At 55.1% G+C, this 21,560-nt stretch overlaps 1 protein-coding gene across 1 annotated transcript in view; it reads left to right on the plus strand.

The window, feature by feature from the left end:
• Positions 1–21,560, plus strand: part of LOC121285332 (chondroitin sulfate synthase 2-like) — a 621,627-nt gene that overhangs the window by 596,877 nt on the left and 3,190 nt on the right. The window contains exon 3 of the mRNA XM_041201821.1: positions 11,790–11,972. Coding sequence (XP_041057755.1) covers positions 11,790–11,972 — 183 coding nt within the window. The remainder of the gene's footprint in view (positions 1–11,789; positions 11,973–21,560) is intronic.

A 21,560-nucleotide genomic window follows, 5' to 3' on the forward strand; every position in this document is an offset into this window, starting at 1 on the left:
TCTTCCCCTCATTTCCCTCAAACTCTGTGACACTTCCCCTCAAATGCTGTGACTCTACTCTCCCTCATTCCCCTCAAACTCTGCAACTCTTCCCCTCATTCCACTCAAACTCTGCGACTCTTGCCCTCTCTCACTCCCCTCAAACTTTAGACTCACCCCCCTCCCTCACACTCCTCGAACTGTGAAACCCCTCCCCTCTGCCCGATCTCCCTTTACTCCTGCAGTTCCCTGGCTTGTTGAAGTGTTTGTTTGAACCCCCCCTCCCTCTGACTGTCCGATGATGCTAAATGTGCACAAAGTCCACAGCCTGACTGTACAAAGTCAATTTACCCTACACACTACCCACTGGAACCTGTCGCACACACACACCCTTCAAACCTCTCACCAAGTGTTTATTTGTGTGCTTCTGTGTAAACAGGAAGTGAGTTGAGAACTTTGGGGATAGTAGACCATCATCCCTGAGTGAGCAGAGTTTTGGGATTGAATTGTTATTGTAACCAGCATCCCGCACCAGCGCCAAATGCTTTTGGCAGTCAGCTGCTATTTGCTGAATTCGCTCGTGTTAAACACGTTTCTCTGTAAGGAAATGGTTTTCTCGAACAGTGAACCAATTAACGCTTTGATAGAAAGGGACTTTGCTCCGTGAGGGATTGTTTTGCTGTATTGTAACGCTGGTGCAGGGGGTGAGGTCAAGAGACCTTAATTGTGGAGATTTTCTCAAAGCTGAGAGGAGCGGAGAGGTGTAGACATTCATGTACAAAAATCATTCAACCCCAGTGAACAGGGGCAACCTTTACCCCAGGGGCTGGAACACAAAGGGGAGGAGGTGAGATTACCGTTATATAAAGCTCTGGGCAGACCCCATCTGGAGTAACTGGGTTCAGTTCTGGGCCCCGCACCTCAGGAAGGATATGTTGGCCTCGGAGGGGGGTACAGAACAGATTCAGCAGCATGGTCCCGGGGTGGAAAGGGTTAAATTATGAGGACAGGTTGCACAGACCCGGTTTGTATTTCCTCGAGTATAGAAGATTAAGGGGAGATCTAATCGAGGGGTTGAAAATCATTAAAGGATTCGATAGGGTTGATAGAGAGAGACTATTTCTTCTGGTCGAGGTGGGGGGGGTGGAGTGGGGTACGTGGGGAGTCCAGGACAAGGGGGCAGATCCTTCAAATCCGAGTCAGGCCGTTGAGGGGTGATGTCAGGAAGCACTTCCTCACACAGAGGGCAGTGGGAATCTGGAACTCCCTCCCCCAGCAAAAAAGCCGTTGGGGTGGGGGTTAATTAGAAATGTCAAACCTGAGCTGGATATATTTTTGTTGGTTTTAAGGGGTAGGTTACCAAGCTGGGTAACCAAGTTAAGCTGCAAATGACACAGCTGTAGTTGGAGCAGGCTGGAAGGGCTGGGCTGAATGTCCTCCTCTTGTTCCTAAAGCAGAGAAACAAAGAAATGGGTTATCATAGAGTGGTTGCACAACAGAAGCAGGCCATTCGTCCCATCATGTCTGTACTGACCCTCTGAAGGGACAATTCACCTTGTGCCACTCTCTTGTATTCTCCTTGTAGCCCTCCACATTTTTCCTTTTGGACACGGTGGAGGCTCACGTGATGTCCTCTACTCCCGCTCTGGCCGCAGGATGGGCAGCGACATCACCAATCCAGCACGCGAGGCGCTGGCAGTGATGGTCAGTGCCTACACCCTGCAAAAGAGGACACCTACCCAGTGCCACAAGAGGATGAATGATCTCCTCCGTTCTGCCAGGGTAAGTCACTCTTCTCATCACTCTCAACTCACACACTCACAAACCCATCACACACCCACAGGGCCCTGACTCACTGTCAGTGTGAGGGACATCACCATTCACACTCTCACACTCACTGTCATTGTCCTCATCCTGTCCATGGGACCACTCACCACCCACACAGGCCAGGTATACTTATCACCTGGCCTGGCCGGCATCCTGATACACTCTTTCCATCTCTATCCATGCAGGACAAGCTGACACACAACAACAGGGAGAGGTCACAGACCGGTGGAGAAGTGCCTGAAATCAAGGTCCTCACAGACTTTGGAAACAGAGCCATCCAGCTGGCCGGCGATGACTGGGATGGGTCCTGTGCTGACAGTGAGGTTGGTGCTGCTTTACCAATGAGGATCCAGCAGCGCAACATCCATCAGATAACCATGCTGTGAGTGATGTGTCCTGTTTCACAGGCCACTGCCAGGCACTCATTATCTCCCCTTGCTTCCGCAGGCACATCTGGGAAACAGCTGGCGGAGTCCACGACCCAAGGCCTACAATAAACTCCAAAGAAACCTCTGAAGAGGAATCTGGAGGCTCCCTCCCTGAGGTCCCATCACAGCCTCACCCACACCCTCCCCCAGCGCAGGGACACACACCTCGGTGGGACCGAGCTTTAGAGTAGCCTCGGGATCACAATCTGGGGAGCACATCGCACTGTCTGATCCACAGCAGGTGGAGGCAGAGACTTCCCAGGTCCCCGGCACTCGGAGGATGCTGGAGGCCAGAACGTTGCTGAGTCCGAGTCAGATGAGCCTCTGGACTCGGTCATGTCACAGTTGCTGGAGCTGCAAAGACAAGCTCAGGAACATCAGGAAGGGATGTCCGCTGCACTCCTCAGATTGCAAGGCACAATGGAGGAGTCTGTCCTTCTTCAGGCTGAGGTGATAGCGCCGGCATTGCCAATGCACCGAGGTCAGGATGGCGATCACCAAGGAGACCTTGGTCCAGGACATCACTCCTGCACTAAAAGCAGGTGTCTCAGTCCAGGGCCTCTTCCCTGTGTCTGTGCAGCCTTCAGACCACAGTGATGGTCCAGCCTCACACTCCCGGGACACATTACTGATGCCTGCACCTCGGTGATGCTGGTCATTGCTGCCAGAATGTAGTGGGCAGGTATCACAGAGTTCCCTCATTCTCTCTGTGTGCTCTCAGCAGCTTTAAGGTGAGGCTGGCCCCCATCTCTTCAGCATCTGTGACCAGTGATGCTGTGCTCCTGAAGGGCTCAGGTGCTGAAGGACAAAAGATCAGATGCTGCTAAAGTTTCATGGCTGTGTCTCTATGGTATGACCCTGCTCACAGAGCACAAGTGTGTTGCCCTCGTCCAGACAGGAGTCAGACATTCCCGGAGGCCATGTGGAGATTTATGGAGTGTCCTCACTGCATGTCATATCAGCGACTATTAGGACCTCACTGCCTCTCAACGACAGGAGCATTCTCACAGAGGGTATTGGCACTGCCATAAGCCAGTTGGAGTCAAACGTTCCCAGAGTCTGGATGGAGATGTCGTCATCATCCTCCCAGAATCTAGCGACAGTGATGGTCAGTGACATCACCACCCCACCCCCCCCCGCCACCCCCACACCCCCACCCACCCTCCCCCTCACTCACCCCCACACCCCCACCCACCCTCCCCCTCACTCACCCCCACACCCCCACCCACCCTCCCCCTCACTCACCCCCACCACCTCCCCACCACCCCCCTCACTCACCCCCACCACCTCATCACCAACCCCCCTCCTCACTCACCCCCACACCCCCACCCACCCTCCCCCTCACTCACCCCCACACCCCCACCCACCCTCCCCCTCACTCACCCCCACCACCTCCCCACCACCCCCCTCACTCACCCCCACCACCTCATCACCAACCCCCCTCACTCACCCCCACCACCTCATCACCAACCCCCCTCCTCACTCACCCCCACACCCCCACCCTCCCCCTCACTCACCCCCACCACCTCATCACCAACCCCCCTCCTCACTCACCCCCACACCCCCACCCACCCTCCCCCTCTCTCACCCCCCATACCCCCACCCACCCTCCCCCTCACTCACCCCCACCACCTCATCACCAACCCCCCTCACTCACCCCCACCACCTCATCACCAACCCCCCTCCTCACTCACCCCCACACCCCCACCCACCCTCCCCCTCACTCACCCCCATACCCCCACCCACCCTCCCCCTCACTCACCCCCACCACCTCCCCACCCCCTCCTCACTCACCCCCACCACCTCCCCACCCTCCCCCTCACTCACCCCCACCACCTCCCCACCCTCCCCCTCACTCACCCCCACCACCTCATCACCAACCCCCCTCACTCACCCCCACCACCTCATCACCAACCCCCCTCACTCACCCCCACCAACTCATCACCAACCCCCCTCACTCACCCCCACCACCTCATCACCAACCCCCCTCCTCACTCACCCCCACACCCCCACCCACCCTCCCCCTCACTCACCCCCATACCCCCACCCACCCTCCCCCTCACTCACCCCCACCACCTCATCACCAACCCCCCTCACTCACCCCCACCAACTCATCACCAACCCCCCTCACTCACCCCCACCACCTCATCACCAACCCCCCTCCTCACTCACCCCCACACCCCCACCCACCCTCCCCCTCACTCACCCCCATACCCCCACCCACCCTCCCCCTCACTCACCCCCACCACCTCCCCACCCCCTCCTCACTCACCCCCACCACCTCCCCACCCTCCCCCTCACTCACCCCCACCACCTCCCCACCCTCCCCCTCACTCACCCCCACCACCTCATCACCAACCCCCCTCACTCACCCCCACCACCTCATCACCAACCCCCCTCACTCACCCCCACCAACTCATCACCAACCCCCCTCACTCACCCCCACACCCCCACCCACCCTCCCCCTCACTCACCCCCACCACCTCATCACCAACCCCCCTCCTCACTCACCCCCACACCCCCACCCACCCTCCCCCTCCTCACTCACCCCCACCCACCCTCCCCCTCCTCACTCACCCCCACCCACCCTCCCCCTCACTCACCCCCACACCCCCACCCACCCTCCCCCTCACTCACCCCCACACCCCCACCCACCCTCCCCCTCACTCACCCCCACCAACTCATCACCAACCCCCCTCCTCACTCACCCCCACCACCTCCCCACCCTCCCCTCCTCACCCCCACCACCTCCCCACCCTCCCCTCCTCACCCCCACCACCTCATCACCAACCCCCCTCCTCACTCACCCCCACCAACTCATCACCCTCCCCCTCCTCACCCCCACCACCTCCCCACCCTCCCCCTCCTCACCCCCACCACCTCCCCACCCTCCCCTCACTCACCCCCACCAACTCATCACCCTCCCCCTCCTCACCCCCACACCCCCACCCACCCTCCCCCTCCTCACCCCCACCACCTCCCCACCCTCCCCTCCTCACCCCCACCACCTCATCACCAACCCCCCTCCTCACTCACCCCCACCACCTCCCCACCCTCCCCTCACTCACCCCCACCAACTCATCACCAACCCCCCTCCTCACTCACCCCCACACCCCCACCCACCCTCCCCCTCCTCACCCCCACCACCTCCCCACCCTCCCCTCACTCACCCCCACCACCTCATCACCAACCCCCCTCACTCACCCCCACCACCTCATCACCAACCCCCCTCACTCACCCCCACCACCTCATCACCAACCCCCCTCACTCACCCCCACACCCCCACCCACCCTCCCCCTCACTCACCCCCATACCCCCACCCACCCTCCCCCTCACTCACCCCCACCACCTCATCACCAACCCCCCTCCTCACTCAACCCCACCACCTCCCCACCCTCCCCCTCACTCACCCCCACCACCTCCCCACCCTCCCCCTCACTCACCCCCACACCCCCACCCACCCTCCCCCTCACTCACCCCCATACCCCCACCCACCCTCCCCCTCACTCACCCCCACCACCTCATCACCAACCCCCCTCCTCACTCAACCCCACCACCTCCCCACCCTCCCCCTCACTCACCCCCACCACCTCCCCACCCTCCCCCTCACTCACCCCCACACCCCCACCCACCCTCCCCCTCACTCACCCCCACCCACCCTCCCCCTCACTCACCCCCACACCCCCACCCACCCTCCCCCTCACTCACCCCCATACCCCCACCCACCCTCCCCCTCACTCACCCCCACCACCTCATCACCAACCCCCCTCACTCACCCCCACCACCTCATCACCAACCCCCCTCCTCACTCACCCCCACACCCCCACCCACCCTCCCCCTCCTCACTCACCCCCACCCACCCTCCCCCTCACTCACCCCCACACCCCCACCCACCCTCCCCCTCCTCACTCACCCCCACCCACCCTCCCCCTCACTCACCCCCACACCCCCACCCACCCTCCCCCTCACTCACCCCCACCACCTCATCACCAACCCCCCTCACTCACCCCCACCACCTCATCACCAACCCCCCTCCTCACTCACCCCCACACCCCCACCCACCCTCCCCCTCCTCACTCACCCCCACCCACCCTCCCCCTCACTCACCCCCACACCCCCACCCACCCTCCCCCTCCTCACCCCCACCACCTCATCACCCTCCCCCTCCTCACCCCCACACCCCCACCCACCCTCCCCCTCCTCACCCCCACCACCTCATCACCAACCCCCCTCCTCACTCACCCCCACCAACTCATCACCCTCCCCCTCCTCACCCCCACCACCTCCCCACCCTCCCCCTCCTCACCCCCACCACCTCCCCACCCTCCCCTCCTCACCCCCACCACCTCATCACCAACCCCCCTCCTCACTCACCCCCACCAACTCATCACCCACCCTCCCCTCACTCACCCCCACCACCTCATCACCAACCCCCCTCCTCACTCACCCCCACCACCTCCCCACCCTCCCCTCACTCACCCCCACCAACTCATCACCAACCCCCCTCCTCACTCACCCCCACCACCTCATCACCCTCCCCCCTCACTCACCCCCACACCCCCACCCACCCTCCCCCTCACTCACCCCCACACCCCCACCACCTCCCCACCCTCCCCCTCCTCACTCACCCCCACACCCCCACCACCTCCCCACCACCCTCCTCACTCACCCCCACCACCTCCCCACCCTCCCCCTCCTCACTCACCCCCACACCCCCACCACCTCCCCACCCCCTCCTCACTCACCCCCACCACCTCCCCACCCTCCCCCTCACTCACCCCCACCACCTCATCACCAACCCCCCTCCTCACTCACCCCCACACCCCCACCCACCCTCCCCCTCACTCACCCCCACCACCTCCCCACCCTCCCCTCACTCACCCCCACCACCTCATCACCAACCCCCCTCCTCACTCACCCCCACCACCTCATCACCCTCCCCCTCCTCACCCCCACACCCCCACCCACCCTCCCCCTCATCCCCCGCCACCCCTCCCCCTCACCCCCTGTGCCACCATCCCTCCCCCTTATGAGGTTGGAAGCTGTGGGAGGGAGATCCCCAGAGGAGATGAGGTCAGTGACAGTCCTGGAAACAGTGGCTTGATGTTCAGTGGTGGGGTCATGGTCCAGGGAGAGGTAGGAGGAAGTGTCTGCGAGTTGACGCTCAGCCTCCGCGAGGTAGAGGTCAGTGCGCCAGACAACAACAGCACCACCCTTGTCAGCGGGTTTGATGACAATGTCAGGGTTGGACCTGAGATAATGGAGTGCAGTAAGTTCAGAGGGAGAGAGATTAGAATGGGTGAGAGGAGCAGAGAAATTAAGATGGCTGATGTCACGCTGATAGTTCTCAATGAAAAGATTGAGAGCAGGTAAGAGGCCAGAGGGAGGGGTCCAGGTGGAGGGGTAGAAATGTGATGGATTTTACACTGTTTAAGAGGGGGAGGAGCAGGTGGAGCAAAGTAGAAGGTCAGGGATAGGTGGGACCTCAGGAGAGATTGACCAAGATGTCATGGACACAGGACAAAGGGTGTGGCGATGACAGTGTTAAAGACTAAAGAAGGTACTGATAGTGGTATAACAGTAAGAGAGTAGAATGTGTTAATAGTAGAAGAAGGGTCAGTGCTCTCTGAAAGCACAACATAAACACAAGTGACAGATTGACCCTGTGGGTGGGGGAGCGGTAGAGGTGGGCAGTGGGGGTGTTGGCAAAATCAGATCAAAAGTAAATAAATATAGACAAATAAAAAAATGTAGCTGTTTGGCTCTGGAGTCCATATGGACTCGGTTTCTCTCTTCACAGGTGTCACCAGACATGTTGAATTTTTCCAGCATTTTTTGCCTTTATTTCAGATTTCCAGCATCTGCAGTATTTTGCTTTTATCTTAGCATTTAAAAAAAGTATTTTCATGGGATGTGGGCATCACTGGCTGGGCCAGCATTTATTGCCCATCCCTAATTGCCCCTTGAGAAGGTGGTGGTGAGCTGCCTTCTTGAGCCGCTGCAGTCCATGTGGTGTTGGTACACCCACAGTGCTGTTAGGGAGGGAGTTCCAGGATTTTGACCCAGCGACAGTGAAGGAACGATGATATATTTCCAAGTCAGGCTGGTGAGTGACTTGGAGGGGAACTTCCAGGTGGTGGTGTTCCCATCTATCTGCTGTCCTTGTCCTTCTAGATGGTAGTGGTCATGGGTTTGGAAGGTGCTGTCTCAGGAGCCTTGGTGAATTCCTGCAGTGCATCTTGTAGATGGTACACACACTGCTGCTACTGTGTGTCAGTGGTGGAGGGAGTGAATGTTTGTAGATGGGGTGCCAATCAAGTGGGCTGCTTTGTCCTAGATGATGTCGAGCTTCTTGAGTGTTGTAGGAGCTGCACCCATCCAGGCAAGTGGGGAATATTCCTTCACACTCCTGATTTGTGCCTTGTAGATGGTGGACAGGCTTTGGGGAGTCAGGAGGTGAGTTACTCGCCACAGGATTCCCAGCCTCTGACCTGCTCTTGTAGCCGCAGTATTTATATGGCTAGTCCAGTTCAGTTTCTGGTCAATGGTAACCCCCAGGATGTTGATAGTGGGGGATTCAGTGATGGTAATGCCATTGAACATCAAGGGGCGATGGTTGGATTCTCTGTTGTTGGAGATGGTCATTGCCTGACACTTGTGCGGTGTGAATGTTACTTGCCACTTGTCAGTCCAAGCCTGGATATTGTTCAGGTCTTGCTGCATTTGGACATGGACTGCTTCAGTACCTGAGGAGTCGTGAATGGTGCTGAACATTGTGCAATCATCAGCGAACATCCCCACTTCTGACCTTATGATGGAAGGAAGGTCATTGATGAAGCAGCTGAAGATGGTTGGGCCGAGGGCACTACCCTGAGGAACTCCTGCAGTGATGTCCTGGAGCTGAGATGACTGACCTCCAACAACCACAACCATCTTCCTTTGTGCTGGGTATGACTCCAACCAGCGGAGAGTTTTTCCCTGATTCTTATTTTCTCCAGTTTTGCTGGGGCTCCTTGATGCCACACTCGGTCAAGTGTGGCCTTAATGTCAAGGGCAGTCACTCTCACCTCACCATTGGGTCAAACCCTTTCCCCCTCTTTGCTCTAGGCCGTGTATCATTCCTGACCAAGCTTGCTCTGCATTCTGAACCTATGTTGATGTATCACTGAGTGTGTTGACGGCTTGTTTTCAGTTTATTGTCTTTAACTCTTTGAGTATTGTGCAGAGGCTGATTGTACAGAGACACTGACCTGTGATTAATCGAGTCTATGACCCAGTTAGTTTCCTGAGTTATCTCAATCGGGATATTTGCTGAAACCATGCTCACAGTACAGAAAATATTCAAAGTCTGTCAGAAAGCTGTCAAGGTTACAGCTACACTCAGTCAGGGTCTGATGGATTCAGGTATAAATCAGATTTTAATGGGATCTGGCCCTGCCATTTGGAGAGGGCCATGTTACTGTCTGAATATCAGGCTGCCCATCGTGTCTATTCCGACTCTTTGTGAGATCTACCCAATTAATCCCACTTCCCTTGCTGCTTCTAGGCTCTGTACGTTTCTCCTTTTTCATCTGTTTATCCAATTCCCTTTTGAAAGTTCCTATTGAATCTGCTTCCACCGCCCTTTCAGGCAGCGCCTTCCAGATCACAACAACTCACTGTGGAACAAAACATTCCCCTTCATCTCTCCCTCTGTTTCTTTTCCAGATTCTCTTCACTCTGTGTCCCTCTGGTTACCTACCCTCCTGCCACTGGAAACAGTTTCTCCTTATTCACTCTATCTAAACACCTCATGGTTTTGAACACCTCGATTAAATCTCACAGAATCACAGTGCAGAAGAGGCCCTTCGGCCCATCGAGTCTGCACCAACACGTGAGAAACACCTGACCTACCTACCTAGCCTCCCCTTAACCTTCTCTGCTGTAAGGAGAACAATCCCAGCTTCTCCAGTCTCTCCACATTAACTGAAGTCCCTCATCCCTGCTCCCATCCTGGTAAATCTCTCTCCGCACCCTCTCCAAGGCCTTGACATCCTTCCTAAAGGGTGGGACCCAGAATTGGGACACAACATTCCAGCTGGGGTCTAACCAGTGATTTATAAAAGGATTTAGTAAATCTTCCTGGCTTTTGTATTCCATACGGTTATTAATAGAACCAAGAATTCCATACATTTAATGTCATATCTGAGAGGCCAAGACAAAGGGACTAAATGGTCTCTTCCTGTTCCTTAATAACTGGCTCGAGGGGCTGAATGGTCTCCTCCTGTTCCTGAGTAACAGGCCTGAGGGGCTGAATGGTCTTCTGTTCCTGTGCAACAGGCAAGAGGGGAAGAATGGCCTCCTCCTGTTCCTGCCTAACAGTCTCAAGGGGCTGAATGGCCTCCTCCTGTTCTTGTATAACAGGATCAAGGGGCTGAATAGCCTCCCACTGTTCCAATGAGGCTCTCACTTGAGCAGATCCTACATTCCTATTTGGTGATGTTTAAGAGGATTGGTAGGTATTCTTCACTAGGTGAAGAGGATTCTGTGTGTTTGCTGTTGTGATATGATAGCCCTCAGGGCTCCAATGAAAAGCCTTCACCAGTGGGAGTGACTCACATTAACCAGTGCTCCTGGATGAGGGAGTGCTGCACTGTCAGAGGGTCAGTACTGAGGGCGTGCTGCACTGTCAGAGGGTCAGTACTGAGGGAGTGCTGCACTGTCAGTGGCTCAGTACTGAGGGAGCGCTGCACTGTCAGAGGGTCAGTACTGAGGGAGTGCTGCACTGTCAGAGGGTCAGTACTGAGGGCGTGCTGCACTGTCAGAGGGTCAGTACTGAGGGAGTGCTGCACTGTCAGAGGGTCAGTACTGAGGGAGTGCTGCACTGTCAGAGGGTCAGTACTGAGGGAGTGCTGCACTGTCAGAGGGTCAGTACTGAGGGAGTGCTGCACTGTCAGGGGGTCAGTACTGAGGGAGTGCTGCACTGTCAGAGGGTCAGTACTGAGGGAGTGCTGCACTATCAGAGGGTCAGTACTGAGGGAGTGCTGCACTGTCAGAGGGTCAGTACTGAGGGAGTGCTGCACTATCAGAGGGTCAGTACTGAGGGAGTGCTGCATTGTCAGAGAATCAGTACCGAGGGAGTGCTGCACTGTCAGAGGTCAGTACTGAGGGAGTGCTGCACTGTCAGAGGGTCAGTACTTAGGGAGTGCTGCACTGTCAGAGGGTCAGTACTGAAGGAGTGCTGCACTGTCAGAGGGTCAGTATTGAGGGAGTGCTGCACTGTCATAGGGTCAGTACTGAGAGAGTGCTGCACTGTCAGAGGGTCAGTACTGAGGGAGTGCCGCACTGTCAGAGGGTCAGTACTGAGGGAGTGTTGCACTGTCAGAGGGTCAGTACTGAGGGAGTGCTGCACTGTCAGAGGGTCAGTTAGTTTGGTTGGAGACTCTGGATATGAATCATGGGGACACGCGGTGAAGGTTTTGATGTATGATTGTGGGCAGTGGGATTGTGAAGGGGTGCCGAGATTGTCAGGGGACTGGTCCCTCATACCTGCTGTTCCTCACTCACTCCCCTCAGGGTCTGCACTATCGATACTTTGAGCTGCTGAAGAATGCTGAGCTGGAAAAGGAAGAGGGTTCGGAGTTCAGGAATGCTTTGACTGTCCACCCCGTGATGGACCCTGTCCAGATGTATCGGCTACACAAGCGTTACACTGAGCTGGAGCTGGAGAGAACCTATCTGGACATTGAAGAGCTACAGGTGCTGGTCTGGGAGTGGCTCAGTGAAAATATTCGGGCTAATGTAACTTAAAGAAGATCTCAGTTTGTCACCTCGGAGTCAGGATGTCATGGACTCAAGTCCCACTGCAAAGACTTGAACACATTATCCAGGCTGACACTCCAGGTGCCAATAGTGAGGTCAGGCTTTTGGAGGGTCAGTACTGAGGGAGTGCTGCACTGTCAGAGGGTCAGTACTGAGGGAGTGCTGCACTGTCAGAGGGTCAGTACTGAGGGAGTGCTGCACTGTCAGAGGGTCAGTACTGAGGGAGTGCTGCACTGTCAGAGGGTCAGTACTGAGGGAGTGCTGCACTGTCAGAGGGTCAGTACTGAGGGAGTGCTGCACTGTCAGAGGGTCAGTACTGAGGGAGTGCTGCACTGTCAGAGGGTCAGTACTGAGGGAGTGCTGCACTGTCAGAGGGTCAGTACTGAGGGAGTGCTGCACTGTCAGAGGGTCAGTACTGAGGGAGTGCTGCACTGTCAGAGGGTCAGTACTGAGGGAGTGCTGCACTGTCAGAGGGTCAGTACTGAGGGAGTGCTGCACTGTCAGAGGGTCAGTACTGAGGGAGTGCTGCACTGTCAGAGGGTCAGTACTGAGGGAGTGCTGCACTGTCAGAGGGTCAGTACTGAGGGAGTGCTGCACTGTCAGAGGGTCAGTACTGAGGGAGTGCTGCACTGTCAGAGGGTCAGTACTGAGGGAGTGCTGCACTGTCAGAGGGTCAGTACTGAGGGAGTGCTGCACTGTCACAGGGTCAGTACTGGGTTTAGGGGCGGGATAGTTCACTTGTCACTCCGGTCAGCAGGGCTGAATGTATGAATGGGGCAGAGGGCACAGCAGGTGCATCTCTATTTCTGCCTCCTGATTTTGCTCTGGTATCCACAGCATGTTTCTATATATTGTGTTTGGAGTATTCGATATTTGATGAATTATTTTCCTCACTGACTATACAATTTTGACCTCTGTGCAGCTTCTTCCCAGGAGAGACTCTGTCTCATTCTTCCTGTGGATTCATGGCCAATTCTCCGCTCTCCACCTGTATTGATTTTTTTTGCAAATTTCTCCCTGGCTGCACCCAGACACGTTAATGAAGTCTCAGAAAGTGTATGAACCTCCTGGGCGAGGCATAAGCTCGATAATCTCAATGAGCTAGTGTACAGAATCAGACCAGGCTCACTGTATCAGGAAACATCCAGCTCACAAAGACTGTCACTTAGACACACCCAGACACAGGCACAGAGACACACCGAGAGACAGGCACAGAGACACACCGAGATAGGGGCTCAGAGACACACTGAGAGACAGGCACAGAGACACACCGAGATAGGGGCTCAGAGACACACTGAGAGACAGGCACAGAGACACACCGAGATAGGGGCTCAGAGACACACTGACAGACAGGCACAGAGACACACTGAGAGACAGGCACAGAGACACACCGAGAGACAGGCTCAGGGATACACAGAGAGACAGGCACAGAGACACACCGAGATAGGGGCTCAGAGACACACTGAGAGACAGGCACAGAGACACACTGAGAGACAGGCACAGAGACACACCGAGAGACAGGCACAGAGACACACCGAGAGACAGGCTCAGGGATACACAGAGAGACAGGCACAGAGACACACCGAGATAGGGGCTCAGAGACACACTGAGATAGGGGCTCAGAGACACACCGAGAGACAGCCACAGAGACACACTGAGAGACAGGCACAGAGAGACATTGAGAGACAGGCACAGAGACACACCAAGAGACAGGCACAGAGACACACTGAAATAGGGGCTCAGAGACACACTGAGAGACAGGCTCAGAGACACACCGAGAGACAGGCTCAGGGACACACAGAGAGACAGGCACAGAGACACACCAAGAGACAGGCACAGAGACACACTGAAATAGGGGCTCAGAGTCACACCAAGAGACAGTCATAGAGACACATTGAGAGACAGGCACAGAGACACATTGAGACAGGGGCACAGAGACATACTGAGACACACAGACACTGAGACACAGACAAACCGAGACAAAGGCACAGAGACACATTGAGACACAGGCAGAGAGACACACTGAGACACAGGCACAGGGACACATTGAGACACAGGCATGGAGACACAGGCACACTGAGACACACAGACGCTGAGACACAGACACACTGAGACACAGGCACAGAGATACAATGAGATATGAGGATGCACTGAGATATAGGCACACACTGGCACAACCACACAGACATTGAGTTACAGGCACAGAGACACACTGAGACACAGGATCAGAGAGACACTGAGACACAGGCACACACTGACACAGGCACACTAAGACACACAGACACATATATACTGAGACACAGACACGCTGAGACACAGACACAAGCACACTGAGACATACATTCACTGAGATCCAGACACACTGAGCACAGGCACAGAAACACACTGAGAAACAGGCCCAGAGACACACTGAGATACAGGCGCATACTGACACAGACACACACAGACACAGGCACACTAAAACACGGACACACATAGACTGAAACACAGATACACAGACACACGGATGCAATGAGGTACAGGAATGCCCTGACGTAGACACACACAGAAACAGATTCCATCAGACACACAGAGACATACACACATGGACACAATGTGATACAGACATGCTGAGACACAGACACACTGAGACAAAATCACACTGAGACACTGACACAGACACACACACACAGATATTACTATCCTTGGTCAGACCCTGAGACATGGGGAGAGGTCCGGTTAGGCACCAGTAATGTTTTGTTTAAAGCAGATAAAGGTTCAGATTCAAGACACCAGCTTTTGGAATAAAGCTGCGAGATTCCGCGAGTTTTGAACAAAACCAAAATTTACTATGCAAGTTTAAAAAGATAAAACAATTCACAATGTGTATCTTATACTCTTAACATTCAAGGTAAGGATGAGGTACATGTGAATTAACAGGTGAACTGTGATCAAACATGCCACACTACAGAGTAAATGACAGATACAACCAAGACAGAGTCCATGGATTTCTGAAGAACCCACCCAGATGGCAAGAAACACCAAGTCAAACAATCTCATTGAAACTCTGTCTCATGAGGGATTCCCAGTTTCACCTTCGAATATCTCTCCTGGAATTCTCTCCAGATGTTTCTGCCATTCGGTCGGCTTTAACAGTGGCCCAACTCAGAGTTTCAATCTTGCCTTCCGAGATTCCTTCTCCCTGAGTACATGCAAACATTAGCTTACAAGCACAACACCTTTATCCCAATGGCCCACAGTACAGAGTCAGCATGATAACTGCAGCTTTTTCTTTAATTTGGAGCCTATTTCTTTGCTCTCTTCTTTTAATTTACTAAACAGGGGGTATTCCCAATCCCTGTGTGTGTGACACTTCAGGCTGACTCCCCCGACACTGACTTCCTCAGGACCAGCTGTTCATTGACTCTTGAACTGATCTGGATACCTATCAAAACACTCCCAGAGGATCCCACACTTGTTACCAGGCAGGAACCAATGTAATAAGCATTGGAACACCCTGTAGCTTAAATATTACAATTTCCACGGATTTCTAATTTAACCCCCAGGGACACACAGGTCAATAGATTTCATGACAACTGACACAAACACACACACACACACACACACACACACACACAGATGCACAGAGACATACTGAGACACAGGCATGCACACAGACACACTGAGATACCGACACACGCTGAGACACAAACACACACTGACACAGGCACACACAAATACACACACAGATACACACAGACACAAGCACATGCAAATAAAAATGCACACATACAAGCACGCACACACACACACACACACTGATACACCGTAACACACACACACATGCACAGTGACATAGATTGGCACACACACTGACAGACAGAGACACAGATATACACTGACACAGCACACAGACACATTGAGACAGACACATCGACACTGTTTGGAGTTGGGAAGATTTTGCACAGAGGTTTCAGATGCTCCTGGGTCAGAGAGAAGGGAACATGAGCTGGACTGGTACTTCTCCTCAGTGTCCATTAGCCATTGGGCAAGAACAGAATGGAGTGTGAAGCAATCGGCAGCTGAACAAGCTGTATGAGGTACTGGAGGACAGACAGAGCTGAGGCAAGATTGAAATTGCCCAGTGAGTTTGGGGTGGGGGTAATGGATTGGGGTGGGGGATAATGGATGGATAATGGGGGGTAATGGATTGGGGTGAGGGGTAATGGATGGGTGGTGAGGGTAATGGATTGGGGTGGGGTGTAATGGATGGGTAGTGGGTGTAATGGATTGGGGTGGGGGGTAATGGATGGGTAGTGGGGGTAATGGATTGGGGTGGGGGGTAATGGATGGGTAGTGGGGGGTAATGGATTGGAGCAGGGGGTAATGGATGGGTAGTGGGGGTAATGGATTGGGGTGGGGGGTAAGGAATGGGTAGTGGGTGGTAATGGATTGGGGTGGGGGTAATGGATGGGGGGTGGGTGGTAATGGATTGGGGTGGGGGTAATGGATGGGTAGTGGGTGGTAATGGATTGGGGTGGGGGTAATGGATGGGTAGTGGGTGGTAATGGATTGGGGTGGGGCTTAATGGATTGGGCTGGGGGTAATGGATGGGTAGTGGGGATAATGGATTGGGGTGGGGTGTAATGGATGGGTAGTGGGTGTAATGGATTGGGGTGGGGGTAATGGATGGGTAGTGGGTGGTAATGGATTGGGGTGGGGCTTAATGGATTGGGCTGGGGGTAATGGATGGGTAGTGGGGGTAATGGATTGGGGTGGGGGGTAATGGATTGGGGTGGGGGGTAATGGATGGGTAGTGGGTGTAATGGATTGGGGTGGGGGTAATGGATGGGTAGTGGGTGGTAATGGATTGGGGTGGGGTGTAATGGATGGGTAGTGGGTGTAATGGATTGGGGTGGGGCTTAATGGATTGGGCTGGGGGTAATGGATGGGTAGTGGGGGTAATGGATTGGGGTGGGGGGTAATGGATGGGTAGTGGGTGTAATGGATTGGGGTGGGGGTAATGGATGGGTAGTGGGTGGTAATGGATTGGGGTGGGGTGTAATGGATGGGTAGTGGGTGTAATGGATTGGGGTGGGAGTAATGGATGGGTAGTGGGTGGTAATGGATTGGGGTGGGGCTTAATGGATTGGGGTGGGGGTAATGGATGGGTATTGGGTGGTAATGGATTGGGGTGGGGCTTAATGGATTGGGCTGGGGGTAATGGATGGGTAGTGGGGGTAATGGATTGGGGTGGGGGTAATGGATTGGGGTGGGGGGTAATGGATGGGTAGTGGGTGGTAATGGATTGGGGTGGGGGGTAATGGATGGGTAGTGGGCGGTAATGGATTGGGGTGGGTGGTAATGGATTGGGGTGGGGGGTAATGGATGGGTAGTGGGTGGTAATGGATTGGGGTGGGGCTTAATGGATTGGGGTGGGGGTAATGGATGGGTAGTGGGTGTAATGGATTGGAGTGGGGGGTAATGGATGGGTAGTGGGTGTAATGGATTGGAGTGGGGGGTAATGGATGGGTAGTGGGGCTAGTGGATTGGGGTGGGGGTAATGGATGGGTAGTGGGTGGTAATGGATTGGGGTGGGGGTTAATGGATTGGGGTGGGGGTAATGGATGGGTAGTGGGGATAATGGATTGGGGTGGGGGTAATGGATTGGGGTGGGGGTAATGGATGGGTAGTGGGGATAATGGATTGTGGTGGGGGTAATGGATTGGGGTGGGGGTAATGGATGGGTAGTGGGGATAATGGATTGGGTTGGGGGTAATGGATTGGGGTGGGGGGTTAATGGATTGGGGTGGGGATAATGGATGGGTAGTGGGGGGTAATGGATTGGGGTGGGGGTAATGGATGGGTGGTTGCGGTAATGGATTGGGGTGGGGGTAATGGATGGGTAGTGGGGGTAATGGATTGGGGTGAGGGGTAATGGATTGGGGAGGAGGGTAATGGATTGGGGTGAGGGGTAATGGAAGGGTAGTGGGGGTAATGGATTGGGGTGGGGGGTAATGGATTGGGGTGAGGGGTAATGGATTGGTGTGGGGGTAATGGATTGGGGTGAGGGGTAATGGATTAGGGTGGGGGGTAATGGATGGGGGCTGTGGGTAATGGATTGGGGTGGGGGTAATGGATGGGTAGTGGGGATAATGGATTGGGGTGGGGGTAATGGATTGGGGTGGAGGGTAATGGATTGGAGTGGGGGGTTAATGGATTGGGGTGGGGATAATGGATGGGTAGTGGGGGTAATGGATTGGGGTGGGGGAAATGGATGGGTAGTGGGGGTAATGGATGGATAGTGGGGGTAATGGATTGGGGTGGGGGTAATGGATGGATAGTGGGGGTAATGGATTGGGGTGAGGGGTAATGGATTAGCGTGGAGGGTAATGGATTGCAGTGAGGGGTAATGGAAGGGTAGTGGGGGTAATGGATTGGGGTGAGGGGTAATGGATTGGTGTGGGTGTAATGGATTGGGGTGGAGGGTAATGGATTGGTGTGGGGGGTAATGGATGGGTAGTGGGGGTAATGGATTGGTGTGGGGGGTAATGGATGGGTAGTGGGGGTAATGGATTGGGGTGGGGGGTAATGGATTGGTGTGGGGGTAATGGATTGGGGTAGGGGGTAATGGATTGGGGTGGGGGGTAATGGATTGGGGTGGAGGGTAATGGATTGGGGTGGGTGGTAATGGATTGGGGTGGGGGGTAATTGATTGGTGTGGGGGTAATGGATTGGGGTAGGGGGTAATGGATTGGGGTAGGGGGTAATGGATTGGGTTGGGGGTAATGGATTGGGGTGAGGGGTAATGGATTGGGGTGAGGGGTAATGGATTGGGGTGGGTGTAATGGATTGGGGTGAGGGTAATGGATTGGGGTGGGGGTAATGGATTGGGGTGGGGGGAATGGATTGGGGTGAGGGGTAATGGATTGGGGTGGGGGGTAATGGATTGGGGTGGGGGTAATGGATTGGGGTGGGGGTAATGGATGGGTAGTGGGGGCAATGGATTGGGGTGGGGGGTAATGGATGGGTAGTGGGGGTAATGGATTGGGTGGGGAGTAATGGATGGGTAGTGGGGATAATGGATTGTGGTGGGGGATAATGGATGGGTAGTGGGGGTAATGGATTGGGGTGGGTGTAATGGATGGGTAGTGGGGGGTAATGGATTGGGGTGGGGGGTAATGGATGGGTAGTGGGGGTAATGGATTGGGGTGGGGGGTAATGGATGGGTAGTGGGGGTAATGGATGGGTAGTGGGGGTAATGGATTGGGGTGGGGGGTAATGGATGGGTAGTGGGGGGTAATGAATTGGGATGAGGGGTAATGGATGGGTAGTGGGGGTAATGGATGGGTAGTGGGGGTAATGGATTGGGGTGGGGGGTAATGGATTGGGGTGGGGGGTAATGGATGGGTAGTGGGGGTAATGGATTGGGGTGGGGGTAATGGATTGGGGTGGGGGGTAATGGATAGGGGTGGGGGGTAATGGATTGGGGTGGGGGGTAATGGATTGCGGTGCGGGGTAATGGATGGGTAGTGGGGGTAATGGATTGGGGTGGGGGGTAATGGATGGGTAGTGGGGGTAATGGATGGGTAGTGGGTGTAATGGATTGGGGTGGCGGGTAATGGATGGGTAGTGGGGGGTAATGGATTGGGGTGGGGGGTAATGGATGGGTAGTGGGGGGTAATGGATTGGGGTGGGGGTAATGGAAGGGTAGTGGGTGGTAATGGATTGGGGTGGGGCTTAATGGATTGGGGTGGGGGTAATGGATGGGTAGTGGGTGGTAATGGATTGGGGTGGGGCTTAATGGATTGGGCTGGGGGTAATGGATGGGTAGTGGGGATAATGGATTGGGGTGGGGTGTAATGGATGGGTAGTGGGTGTAATGGATTGGGGTGGGGTGTAATGGATGGGTAGTGGTTGGTAATGTATTGGGGTGGGGGGTAATGGATGGGTAGTGGGTGGTAATGGATTGGGGTGGGGCTTAATGGATTGGGGTGGGGGGTAATGGATTGGGGTGGAGGGTAATGGATTGGGGTGGAGGGTAATGGATTGGGGTGGGGGTAATGGATTGGGGTGAGGTGTAATGGATTGGGGTGGGGGTAATGAATTGGGGTGGGGGTAATGGATTGGGGTGAGGGGTAATGGATTGGGGTGAGGGGTAATGGATTGGAGTGGGGGTAATGGATTTGGGTGGGGGGTAATGGATGGGTAGTGGGGGTAATGGATTGGGGTGGGGGGTAATGGATGGGTAGTGGGGGGTAATGGATTGGGGTGGGGGGTAATGGTTAGGTAGTGGGGGTAATGGATTGGGGTGGGGGCTAATGGATTGGGGTGGGGGGTAATGGATGGGTAGTGGGGGTAATGGATTGGGGTGAGGGGTAATGGATTGGGGTGGGGGGTAATGGATTGGTGTGGGGGTAATGGATTGGGGTGAGGGGTAATGGATTGGGGTGGGGGGTAATGGATTGGGGTGGGGGGTAATGGATTGGGGTGGGGGGTAATGGATGGGTAGTGGGGGTAATGGATTGGGGTGGGGGGTAATGGTGGGGTGGGGGGTAATGGATGGGTAGTAGGGGTAATGGATGGGTAGTGGGGGTAATGGATGGGTAGTGAGGCTAATGGATGGGTAGTGGGGGTAATGGATTGGGGTGAGGGGCATGGATTGGGGTGAGGGGTAATGGATTGGTGTGGGGGTTAATGGATTGGGGTGAGGTGTAATGGATTGGGGTGAGGGGTAATGGATTGGGGTGGGGGTAATGGATGGGTAGTGGGGTAATGGATTGGGGTGGGGGTAATGGATTCGGGTGAGGGGTAATGGATTGGGGTGGGGGGTAATGGATGGGTAGTGGGGGTAATGGATTGGGGTGGGGGATAATGGATTGGGGTGGGGGGTAATGGATGGGTAGTGGGGGTAATGGATTGGGGTGGGGTGTAATGGAATGGGGTGGGGGGTAATGGATGGGTAGTGGGGGTAATGGATTGGGGTGGGGGGTAATGGATGGGTAGTGGGGGTAATGGATTGGGGTGGGGGGTAATGGATGGGTAGTGGGGGTAATGGATTGGGGTGAGGGGTAATGGATTGGGGTGGGGGGTAATGGATTGGGGTGGGGGGTAATGGATGGGTAGTGGGGGTAATGGATTGGGGTGAGGGGTAATGGATTGGGGTGGGGGTAATGGATTGGGGTGGGGGGTAATGGATTGGGGTGGGGGGTAATGGATGGGTAGTGGGGGTAATGGATTGGGGTGAGGGGTAATGGATTGGGTGAGGGGTAATGGATGGGTAGTGGGGGTAATGGTTTGGGGCGAGGGGTAATGGATTGGGGCGAGGGGTAATGGATTGGTGCGAGGGGTAATGGATTGGGGCGAGGGGTAATGGATTGGGGTGAGGGGTAATGCATTGGGGTGCGGGGTAATGGATTGGGGCGAGGGGTAATGGATTGGGGCGAGGGGTAATGGATTGGGGTGAGGGGTAATGGATGGGTAGTGGGGGTAATGGATTGGGGTGGGGGGTAATGGATTGGGGTGAGGGGTAATGGATGGGTAGTG

The sequence above is a fragment of the Carcharodon carcharias genome, chromosome 12, assembly GCF_017639515.1.
Source record: "Carcharodon carcharias isolate sCarCar2 chromosome 12, sCarCar2.pri, whole genome shotgun sequence".
Lineage (NCBI taxonomy): Eukaryota > Metazoa > Chordata > Chondrichthyes > Lamniformes > Lamnidae > Carcharodon > Carcharodon carcharias.